Source organism: Vanessa cardui, chromosome Z, assembly GCF_905220365.1.
Source record: "Vanessa cardui chromosome Z, ilVanCard2.1, whole genome shotgun sequence".
Taxonomy (NCBI): domain Eukaryota; kingdom Metazoa; phylum Arthropoda; class Insecta; order Lepidoptera; family Nymphalidae; genus Vanessa; species Vanessa cardui.
In genome coordinates, this window is record NC_061154.1 from 16,171,656 (window position 1) to 16,184,914 (window position 13,259).

At 32.1% G+C, this 13,259-nt stretch overlaps 1 protein-coding gene across 6 annotated transcripts in view; it reads left to right on the forward strand.

Moving 5' to 3' along the window:
- LOC124543299 (hepatic leukemia factor) overlaps positions 1-13,259 on the forward strand; it is a 204,104-nt gene that overhangs the window by 161,943 nt on the left and 28,902 nt on the right. The window contains exon 1 of one of the 6 annotated variants that reach the window (XM_047121476.1): positions 3,028-3,240. The exons of the other annotated variants lie outside the window; for them this stretch is intronic. Within the exon in view, the coding sequence (XP_046977432.1) occupies positions 3,123-3,240 (118 nt within the window). The 5' untranslated portion in view covers positions 3,028-3,122. Of the gene's footprint in view, positions 1-3,027; positions 3,241-13,259 lie in introns of those variants that run through there. 6 annotated transcript variants of the gene reach the window in all.

Sequence of the window (13,259 nt, forward strand, 5' to 3'; positions counted from 1 at the left end):
TGTGAGGAATGCATCTTTTTTTAAATAAAGAAATAAGTATTAATACAAATTAAATTAACATAAGCTGGAGTCTAACACCATTACTCATTGTGATATTAATAAATTGCTATTATGAAGTATAAGTTTTTAATTATTTCTAAAATTACGATAATAATACACAAAATAAATATAAAAACTTTCTTTAAGGTTCACCAAAATATAATTAATTACTTGACTAACATATATATAGCAATTTATGATAAACAGTAGCGTTATATGTCACACTATCGGACAAATGCTCCTTTACCTGGAAATTAGAAGCTTTGTAGCAATACTGAATTGCGGTAGGAAGCCTCACGCGTTTTGATTGGCCGTTTCTTTGAAAGTAGCGCAGAGTAGCTTGTATAATATAATAAATATAATGATTTTCTCTGATTGCTTTCTTTGAAATACAAATAATAAAAATAATTTAATATTGACTGTTATTTTTATAAATGTTTTTGTATGTAACGTTTAAATTAAAATATAATAAATTTTTGATGGTTTATAATATTGAAGTTGGTGATCGATAGACAAATTAAAAAGTCTACTGATATGTATACATGTATGTATATAACTGTGATGTATCACCTTGTCTATTGAATACTACGTCACCTTAAGCTGTAGCGCCGTAAAGTAGAGTACTTGTAGCTACGTATAATAAGCACTATTTCTTGCAACTTAATAATCTCGTCTTAATTACTAAATACTTGGAAAATGCTCTTGAAATATAATTATCATATTAACGAGAATAATATTAATCTTATTACTCTTGTTTTAAAAATTTCACTGATTTGATAACTTGATTGAAATCACGTAGAACCGTTTTTTTAAATGTAATATGTGGTCAAGAAATAGGTTAGTTGATGTTGGGTTACGTGGACATTAGCACCGTAAGAAATATGAACCAATTTTTAACCAATACGTTACAAAGTGCCGAGACAAAGATGTCCTTTGTGCCATAGTTACATCGACTCAGTGAGCCAATGTAACTCACTCACTCTTTAAGCCGGAACACAACATCACAACTTATAATTACCGCTTTGTTTCATTTCATATATATATAGAAAAAAGACTTCAGATTTTTTTAAAAATAATTCTAGACGTTGGTGTTGCATGGTATATAAATGATAGAAGTAAGTAATTTAGTTTCCTGCAGGTTTTTCTCGGTAGAATCTGCTTTCCGAACTGGTGGTAGCTTCACTTAAAATAGTTTGTTAAATGACGATTCAAAAGACTTGTAAGCGACTGTTACTGGAAGGTGCACGGCTGTCATGTTTTCGTAACGAATTATATTTCATGCCAATTCTAGCAAACTATCTTCCATGAAACATGCCTAGTCCGATGTGCTTGTGAAAATATTGAATACACATTTCTTATATTATAACTTTATTCAAGTTATTATGTATATATTACTTATTACGTTCTGCGTTGTCATTCTCAATATTACAAACGAATAATAGGTTTGCTTCAAACGCACGCACAATAAATATAAATTGCGACCTTATATTTCAAATGTATGATATGGAATTTCAAAGAAATATTCAATACCGTTGAATGGTGAAGAACGAGTATAGTCGAGTATGTTCAGGTCCGGTGCAAGTTATGCCAGGCGCTGCGAGGGTCGTTGTACCTGTAGTAAGAAAGCAGAATATTCATAAAAGCCTAGTATTTGAATCGAAATGTTATCGTTGAATTAAAGGTAAAACAACCCGGTTCGGATAGTAGATTCTACCGCGAAGAACCAACAAGAAACTCAGGAATGAATATTATGCTTAATTTTGTAAATTCGTTTGGATACCGATATGTTTTCCATGTAACACATGTATGCACTTATCTGCAATGGTGTGACCTTATATAAACATTAGGACAATTACGGACTCTTATAGATATTGAGAAGTTATGTTAAAATTGTTTTGTTTTATAAAAAAAAAAAACTATTTCGATACACTTCACGGCTATTCGAAAGCACTTGGCAAATATATATGAATGAAAAGTACGAGGTTCGTACACCGTAAATTCGATATATCCAACGTGTTTCATGTACACGAAATATTACCTGTTAAAGGAAAATTACTCTCAAAGTCGAAGTTCCGGTGACTGTTTAATGTAATGATAGTGTGTTAGCCTCAGATATTACCATACGCCGTCCAGTCTGAGACTCAAAATCTCATGATGTTGATAGAATTAAAACGTAACTTGTATGTATTCACAGCCGTCATTCAAGTGTAATCTTTTTTCTATTTTCTTTGAACGCTGTGTATATATCATTGTAAACTGTGTTTTCAATTGTTTCTTTAATGTTCATTTAATAGTAATAACATATATTCATGAAAACAAATTAAAAAAAATCGTAGTTTTGTAAATAATCGTTCAGTATTAGGTATGTTCAATCGTTATTATTTTTTCGTTTATTTAGTTCACACGCATTGGTAACCGACTAAGGTAATAACGTGGGCTGCAAGAAGCAAACACATCACACAATAAACGTCTCATTATTGTGATCCTTTTTGAATTGACATTTACCTACACAGGTAAGCTCCGTAGCTTTTTAATTGTCTCTCTAATCAACGTCAATCGCCTTAGCCTTCTATTTGACTGCAGGTCTTGTTCAAAGGGGTGAGGTTTTATCCGCTACTGATTCCTTCAAGAGTTATTGAGATGACGTCGTAGCCAGTCATAACAGTAACGTAATATCGCATTTGTAACGTTAATTTCGACGGAAACGATAAATATCATCTGATTATTTATCAATTCGAAGGCTTCGCGAAGGCTATGTTGTTGTCTTAAAAAATAATGAATGGAGCAGTGCCATGTCTTGGGCGCACGGCTGAAGGCTCCAAGGTCAGTCAGAAGGAGCTCGAAATACCTGCGGGGCGCGGGGCGCGCACGTGTCTGTCGGCGTGCACGTTGCGGGCGAGTGTGCGAGCGCGGCGCACGGACCGCGACACGTGCACGCGGCGACGCTTCTCAATCCCGCCTTGCAGTTCTCCGGGATCGGTCGCGTCGATCTAGCCGCCACGATTGAGCTCGCAACATCAAAGACGGTCAGCGATTGTTCGCGATGGCCGAACCCACGCCTCGACCGGCACGGGTATATAGATATGGGGATAAGTTCCAATTCCCAGTCGTGTGCCCCGACAATGTCGACTGACTGCTGCTTCCTGGCACCCTCGACGCCGCTACCGCACAGATGCTGCTCCCAACAAATTTATCAACCAGGTAGGGCGAGTTTGGATCTGTGCTGAATTTTAATAAGGACTGTAAAGGATTTTTCACGTCGCCGGATATCTATTTATTGTAGGGGGATAATTTTCAGTTATCATTTCATAACGATAACATAACTTTAAATATTTTTTGTAGGTACAGTTTTACTCGAATCAAAATATCTTCATTACTTCAACATTCACATATATTTAAGTTACCAGATTAAAAAAACTATATAATTTAACTATTAAATTGACAAGAATTGGAACATAAAATAGACACACGAACACACCGTTAGGACATTGCAAATAAAAATACACAATTCATTGATTCTTTTGAAAGTTAAGAAATAATTTCTAAATCATTTAATTTAAATAAAAAATAAAAATTTCATGGTTTTGCATCTTGAATATAATGTAACTTCTACACTACTAACAACAAATATTCTACAGGATGATTTAGGAACCTAACTAAACTCTAAAAACGAAGGATGGGCATGGTTCATACGTGAAGTTATCTTATTAACAATGCCTAATTTTAAATTGATATCAGTTCAAACTGAGGAAATGTAATGTAAACACGAACAGTCGAAACGAATGGCATCTGAATGTCATAAATATTATATTAATACCTGGTATCGTGGAACCCTAAAAAATATTGAAAAGTGACAAAATGTTAGTTCTTTACGAATCAGAATAACATAACAATGGCGTCCAGTATCGCTGAAGCACCGAACATTATTTTCAGTAATTTTTCTTACTTGCAAATAAAACAATACACGTTAATTATTATGTTTTATTCAATACTTTCGTTGTAAGCCCTCATTGACTGACATAATGTACATTTTTGTGATAAGTATTGGTTACAGTAATGTATTTATGGAATCAAAATATTAATTTTAATACATAATTATTTTTTATCTTCATAAATTTAAATGTAAGACTGTTATTGTTACGATGTCTATTTTGATGTCATGATATCCGATTTAATTCTGCAAAGTTTTTAAAGTCATCAGTGAAAATCTGTGATAAAAAAAATGTGTGAAAAAAAAACACGTAGCCCCAAGTGCTACGCGTCTCTACAGTCGTAACGAAAAGCTTCGGTTGATTATAAGAATTTGAGCGTTGGGCGTGCGTCTGTGTTTTGACACATTCTTGTTTGTCATAATGTTTCTTATGCATTTCGATCTTTTTAAATATTTTCAATGACACAATTTTTAAAATATATACTTCGTCTATTAGTAATTTTATAACACAAACATTAAAAACACTTAAGCATAATTATATATTAATACTACACGAAATTAGTAAAAAAAATAATTGCTGTTTATAAAATTCAGAGTCTCAAAATAATGTCTTCAAGTACCAATAAAAAACTAAATACAAACATTCTACTCATCCTAATTAGTGTAACAATATTTAATAATAAAAATAATCTTATAAACATTATTTCCATCTCAATCAAAAAAATATTCAAAGCTTATTAATTTATAAATTATAAAATATAACTATTATTACTCACAGCATTTACAGCTCACCAATATAAATTCATAGTTAAAGCAACTTTTGACTATATAAATTAAAAATTCATAAACTTACAATAAACATCAGCTTATGGAAATAAAATGATAATAAGAAGCCGTAGAATGTGTCACATGTAATATCAGTTGTTCCAGTACAATAATTATAACCCGATGGAAATTTTAAAATATTTCGTAGCTTTCAAAACGCACTTCATAAAATCCCTCAACATATTCTCTGCTTTGTTAAATCGTTAATTGAAAATTGATCACTGTTTTCTAGATTAAAATAAACTTATTTTAATTGAATAATAATTTTAAAGTTTTAGTTATGTTGGTGCATTATGGAAGGGATGTATGATGAAAGTGTTTTTTTCATAATGCGCGCGCATGAAATCTATGTACATCAAGTTCCTAAACCGCTAATTATATACGTGTCAATCAGCCCGAAATGGATCATACCTCGTCATGTTTTATTATAAATTGAAATTGTGAACAAGTAGATTTGTAAGTGAAGTATAGCTTCTACGATACATAACGCGCACTTTTTTCAAATCAAAGTATCAGAGTAGCAGTTAACACCCTCTCTGAGATAACTCATAGTGGCATTTATTATATTTTTTATATTATTGTACTTACAATACGCGATATTTTATTGAAATGATTTATCCATCCCTTTTCCGCATCATATAAATACTTATATAATTTGGTAATAGTTTCAATATCGGGCATACACGTGTTCAGTAAGGGTCTATAAACAACTTGGACATTAAGAAACAATACAATTTTAAATTTTACCGGATAGGAAAGTTGTTATTCTCGGCTTTTCGGTACTATAATCTGCATGTATTTTACAAATAAACATTCTTCTTGAATCTGTATATTGATGAAAAACGCATTAAAATCCGTTGCCTAGTTTTAAAGATTGAAACGTAAGAAATTAAGATGGTAAGAACTTTATTTTATACTAACAAGATCAAATAGTTCCTTATTGAAAGTAAGATGATTTTGAATATATGCGCCTACTAGCTGCGTCTATTACCTTGACTTAGACGTAAGATGTTTAGATAATGTTAAATTCATGGGGAAATTACGAGAATTCCAATCTTATCCGATATCGATATTTTTACATACTCCAGTTGAAATTTTATACCCAGGTACCTTGTTCCGTACAACGCTTAAGAATTAAAGACTAATTCTCCAAGTAATTTTAACTCGTATATCTAATCCATATTTCTAATATTATAAGTGTTAATGTAGCTCTCTCTATGTCTATTGTTTTTGGACGGCCGAACCACTATTTATTTCGAATCAATTTTATTAAAATTTGGTATGGAATATGCTAGCTAGACTTCCAAAAAAAGACATAGTTTACTTTCTATGCCTATTAAGAGATGCTTAAAACGCAAGCAAAGGTGCAGGTAAATACTATATATTCCTCTTCTATATGACAAGATTTATTTCTTTAACACATTTTAATTATTTAAAAAACAACTACCCTAAAATTAAGGGTAAAGTTTTAACACAATTCGTCATGAAATATAATAATAATATTATACTATGTGCCTGCTGTGTCTTCGCCCATACGTGAGGGATGAAGAGGAGCAGTTAGGGATATAAAATCGATTGCTACTGTTATCTGTCCCTAAATACGCTTAGATCTCTAAAATTACGCAACAGATTTTGATGCGTTTTTTTTAATAGATAGAGTGATTCAAGAGGAAGGTATTAGTATATATAATATATGGATAATATAGTAAAGAAACACTGACCATTTTAGAGTTTCTAAGGTGATTTCGTAAATATACAAATTCTGAAGTTTATTTAGTATAAGTATTGAAGGCGGGGCCGGCCGTTACATATAAACCATATCGTCAAACAGAAAATCTTTCACATTTATACTATTAGTAAGATGCAATCAGAACGGATACAGCTACAGCAGTAATCCATTTAACTGCACGGCCCACGTCTTTTTTTCATGCGTTTATTCAAATATAATATCACTCCACACACACCGAGAAACGTGAACATTTGTAAATTGTTTGTACTTGCACGTTCGCCATCGTAAACTTATTACTTTTATATACTGAACGTTCCTTTATATTCCAGACGATTAAAAACTATACAAAAAATTGTCTAGAGGCCTTCTTTGTTAAGGAGAAGTTTTGGAAACTATTTTCTCAGTCTTGTGTATTTCAAATTCATTCGAAACTTAGCGTTACTTAATACGGACTTAATACGTTAATCAAATGAAGCATATCATACTAAGCTGGACTTGTAAAATCCGTGGTCTTTGGTCAATTCAAGTGTTCTACTGATCCACCCAAGCTCTTGTACTAACACTGTTTGTATTTTATTTATATGCAACAAAAATGCTGTTGGTAAAATAATAAATGGTACTGGGTCATATCTTTGTCTAAAGCTGTTGGTAGGTATTTGGCCTGTCCAATTTAAGGGAACCAATTATATAAACAGTGAATTTATTTAACGCATATTATCAAGCTCTTGTTACTTTTACCTCACGCTGTTGGATTCCCAATAAATATATGAAACTACTTATTTAAATTGCTCAATACAAGCGGCAACTTTTATTCAAAGAAAATTCAACTTTTTTTCATTATGATTATGGTTATAATGATCTGACTGTAAACAAACAAATTAAGTTTAAGTTTACCTTTTAAAGAATAAAATATGGTCTCGTTTGGCTTATGTTGTGAAGTGTGTCTTTTTGATATCTACGGCTTGGTAAAACATTTACTCTACCGTCTAACTATCGTCTACTGACTGAGTACCTTGAAATGGTGAAAAAATAAACCCAAAAGTCATCATTCTCAGAAACACTTTTTCTGCGTAGCTGGACTTTACCAACGCCCTGAAAATGTCATTTAATTTCTTTAGAAACGCTTTTTTTTTAAATAAAATAAATGCATTTTAAAATGAAAAAAGAATTAATCGAAACTAAGATAAAATTATTATAAAAAATCATATAAATTGTAGATAATAAAGTAAAGTTTTTCAAGCGTATATATTCTAAAGTTTATTACAAAACGGTGCCATCATCTGTAATAAATATCAATCTTGCACTTTTAAAGCAAAGGAATAGTTGAAAAACATTCTACGACACAAGACTGCCTGTTAATCTCTGTAGGAGCGAACTTTGCAAAGCATTGTATTGTAAATAGAAGAAAAATTTTAACTATAATAAAATAGTATTTAATAAAGATAATGAAACTTGGTTTTATATAAGCACAGTAAATATAATAATGATGTTACTTTCCTTTATAGAATGTAAATAAGCGGCTGTATGGTCTTAACAGACTTTCAAAAAGGACAATACTTTTGTACATAGGTTCATTTATTACTACATATAAATAAAATATAAATGATCTACTAGCCGACCACGAAAAAAACGTATTCCTGTAAAATATATTATGTATAATTTCTTTAACAAACAAACATTCTTTTCTCCATAGATGTCAATCAGTTCAGGTTAAACAGTTTAAAAAAAAATAACAAAAAAAGAAAATTGATCCCGTTGAATTTCTTTCGCTGGTTCCTCTCAGGTCTGAGGTGTTAAATTCCGATCCGGTGGTAGATTTTTGACTAAAGTGTAATCACTTCTATTTTGAATAAATATTTTTGACTTTGACTAAGCGTTTTGTTAAATATATGTATTATTAAATAAATAACAAAAAATCTTTATCATAAAGTTTATCAAGTAAAATTTGATTTTATTTAATGTTTTCGGAATTGGACAATTGTTAGTTTTTATTTGAGAGTTCGTACAAAGTTTTGAAGTCGGTTCGTTTCTAACGAAGTTTATAATCGGTATTGGGAATTCCTGCTCTTTGTAGAACTTTGTAAATTTTCGAACAGCAACACTAAATTTTGCTGTGATGTTATTTGTACTAATTAGTTAGTGTTACAAGGTCATAATATGAGACCAGTAGCTCGTAGCGGATCGAGATTAACATGATATTTTATTGTCTCCTAGCGACTACAGAATTTGTTTATTTACGACATCACATAAGAAACTTCGGAATATATCAGTGTTTCCTTACTGTATACAAAAACCTTCCTTTCAAATCTGTCATCTATTAAAATCAGTTGCGTAATTTTAAAGATCTTAGCACAGGGACAGATGGCAGTAAGCGACTTTGTTTTATACCATTTAATGATAAGTGGTAATGTTTGTGGTAATGGTATATATGATCTTTTGTGTTGATAAATTAATATCAGCATTTTAAGGTGCACATAGGGAATGGGCGTCTCGTGGAATCGGATTAATTGCACAAAACATTTATTTGTGTCGTGTAATACCAATATCTCTGTAACTTGTCAAAGTTAACTTCGTCTTATTGATATTCATAAAACTCAATAAATATGATGATATTAATGAGTCCAAAGCCAAAACCTGGAAAATCATGATCTCACTGATATGTCATGGAAACAATGCTACGAGCATTTCTCTGTTCAATAGCAATTCTAATTCTCTGATGAAAATTATATATCAACAAATTATACATCTATAATGCAACGTACAAGTATCTATAGATTGTAAGAATTAAATCAATATGAATATTTCTATAGCATACACAATATTGTTGTCCATATTAGCCAATTACCCATATTGTAATGTTGTTGCTGTAAAAACACCAACAACACAATACTACTGAGAATAATCTATAACTTCCCCATTACATTTCAATCCTTTGATTGGTACAGTAACACTTTTACATTGTTTTAGTGATGTATCATTTACGGAAGAATGTTAAATTAACATGAACAGCTACTTAATGCAGTGTAGGATTTTTAGCTTCTCATATATCAGAATTTTTCCAACACGTGCGTTTCCTCACGATGTATTCCTTCATCACCGAGGTAGATAACTTAGTCCTTACTTAGTTTCGATCCTGGAATGTTTGTTAAATGTACAAGTGCTGATCTTTTCGAAATAAAAAAATGATAATCGTTAAACGTATTCCTTCAGTAGATAACACCTCGCCTCATTGCCTCCACTGGTGACAGGAGGGCTGGTTCGTTTTTTGCCCAGAGGATCGGAATTGCAATTCAACGGGGAAATGCTGCTTCTTGCCACCATTCCACGCGGTCAAGATTTATACAGTAACTAGTTTTAGTTCATATTTGTATATATATATTTAAGCATCTAATGTTGTTAATTCTCTTCAGTAGTAAGTTTAACAGGAAAACTATTGATACAGTATACAATGATGCGCGTGGATCGTTTTGAATTTTCAATTAAATTCATAAGAACCTCTCGTGACCTAAAACCCGACACATTTTCCGTATGAAAGGCATCTTGTGCCGTTTTTATATTTTGTCTCATATCTCGATTCCGAGACATCTTATCTTGATGAGACATTAGACTATTTGTGAATCAATGAGCAGAGAACAGAAAACTACATTAAAATCGTTTCAATAGATTTTATTTAAAACGAGTACAGATAGGCGATCTCGTACAGGCCTATCTACAGCACTTAACTGCCTGAAAAAATTGTTACCTACGTAATTTTCTTTTCTCATTTTTCCTGGAACTCAATGAATGGTACTTTATTTGTTTATTTCAACATAGAAATATGATACCATAGAAATATAATTTTTGATATTTTTTTATCAAAAATCAAAATCAAAACCGAAACATATTTCATTCTGCGTCAATTCGAAGTATATTTTCTCTTCGAACCGGAAATGAAATCAGTCATTCAATAAATGTTATGTAGCGCATAACATAGTGTCTCAATGTCAAACAGAGAATCAAAATATACTTTGTTCAAGTTTTGCTCTTAGAAGCGTTTTAGAATCGTCACTTTGCACAATATTTTTCGTCATTGACTATGAAACACAATCAAATGTCTTGATTCGATTTATGTACAACTATCGAACTCCACGTGTTGATATCGCCTACATTTGTACGCAACTCGCTGCTTCATTTGAATTTTCCTTCTTATTTCTATGTTTGTCTGAGCGGGACTATGTTTTTATTTTGAGTCTGAAAACGTTTGTGTTTTTATTTCAAATTCAAGAATAGTCCACTACGTTCGATTTATCTATGATTTAAATTTGACTGGAGATAACTTTCCTGAAAAGTGAGATACGTAGATGGACAATAAGGCCATATATGTTATTAAAAACCCCCACGCGAACATATCATATATTAACATTGTGTTATTGTAACTATAACAATTATTTACTAATAAATAATGAGTGGCTATCATACTTAAATGATCAAATAATCCGTACCCTTACAGGACTAGTGTAGCTGATATAGAAATTCTCTAAAACTACATACTTTTAACTAAAATAATAGGCTCACATCTTTATAATACGAATATTGTTTAACTATTTACTTTTTTTAAAATAAAAGTACCTCCGTTGATTCTTATACAATTGTTACTTACTTTATTATAAAAAAATTTCAACTTCAAATCTGAAAGCAGCTAAAGCGCTTTAGCGGGTACCGCTTGAAAATATACTTTCTATAATCAATTAAATAAATAATGCAGCTAACACAATTACCTACTGCGTTGAAAAAAAACAATGCAGAACCACTTAGCAAGCCTTAGACCACGTTCTTCACTTCTACAGCATCTAAGTTCACGCGACGGCCGCTAGATGGCAGCTCATACATAAACGTGGAATCTAATCTAAAAAGTTTTTACTTAGACCTCATTCATAATTCAAACTGTTTTAAATCAACAGAGGCTACCGATTTCCATCTCGATACATGATCATCGCAATACTGTATGTGTTTAAGAATAAAATAAACGTGCCTATGTATGTATCTCGCTTTGCAAGTTAAAATAAATGGCATGAAATATGAAATTATAAGTGACGCCTTTTTCATTTGGGAAACAAATGTTAGTGTGTTATGTTGCACATTTGAATATAATCTATATTTAACCGTGATTTTACTTGACACCATAATATTACCACTAAATATACTACTAATTATAGTTACCTGACCTTATGACAATTAAAAAAAAACATTATTATTACTTACGCAATTCTTCCTACTCTTGAATTGATGTTCAATAGTAAGTTTTCTATGTTATCATCATTCGACCCAAAAACGAGATCAGTACCGAGATCGCTACCCAGTTACGGACCCGTAAATAACAGCCTGTAAATTTGCCACTGCTGGGCTTATGGCCTCCTCTTCTATTAAGGAGAGGGCTTGGAACATATTCCACCACGCTGTTACAATGCGAATCGTTGGAACGCACATGTGGCAGAATTTCAATGAAATTAGACACATGCAGGTTTCCTCGCGATGTTTTCTTTCACGGCCGAGCACAAGATGAATTATAAACACAAGTACTTATAAGTACATCGAATAGGGGATGGTATTTGTTTAGGAAGTAAATTTAGTGTACTATTTCTAACACAAACCTTGTTTAAAAATACTCGAGGTAGTCGCGTGCCTCTATCTTTGTCGAATATCACTGTTGATTTCAGAAACGATTAAAGAGATTATCGTGAGGAAACCTTCATCATTCGTTCATTTGACAAACGCAGTTTTACTTATATTTTCTTTCACAGGATTGAATGTGCTATAGTTAATAAATGGGCACATGTTCTAACCAATGAGTCATCCACCAAATGATTTACTAACTACAACTAACTTAAGTCGTATTATTTACTTCCTTACAATTTAATTTAATCTGATTCGTCACAGCACATTCCAATCGAGATTAAATATAAATACTGTATGTAACGTGTGTGCTCCGGTATTCTAAAAATAAAAGTAATTACATATTATGATTAATGGTAAGCCTTAATTCTCTGACATCACTGTCATTTAAATTTTCACTTGGTGGTAGGTCCGTTTGCGCAGGTATAACCCATTCTGCTTATATTCTACCAATATATAATAAGCATCAATAGTATTGTTGTGTTCCAATGAATGAGTAAGCCAGTAATACAGGGGAATCATAGTAAGTAACGCATTGGCGATAAAGAGTGAACGCTTTACTTAAAGCATCGCTCCTGCAAGCCCCCTGGCGTTGCAGATGTCCATGGGCGGTGGAAGTCAGGTGAGCTTCCTGCTCGTGTTCACCCTATTACATTAAAAAAAATGTTCAAATTGTCTTACCATACTTACCATCAAGGCGCCTATTTGCCCGTACGCCTACAAAATCTTAAAAGTTCTCAGACCATCTGGAAGACACTACCAGACTGTTACTTAATAAAATGATTCATTTTTAAATATTTAGATGTCTTAGGAGCGATGAAGAAAAAATCTACTGCCGTGAATTGTACTCACAAATTAGTCAATGCAATTTGAATAGTAATTTACATATATTTCGATCACTTGACCTCGACCGCATCTTATAAATACCTAAAGCAATGTATAACTGTCACAGTCTGACAATCTATTCAAGGTATAGCGCTACACAACGCTTTACAGCGCTATAAATTGAAAGTATACTTAACGCTTTCTTTTCAAGTTCTTTTCTTACCAGATAACGTCGTATTTAATTATTTTTTTTAATTG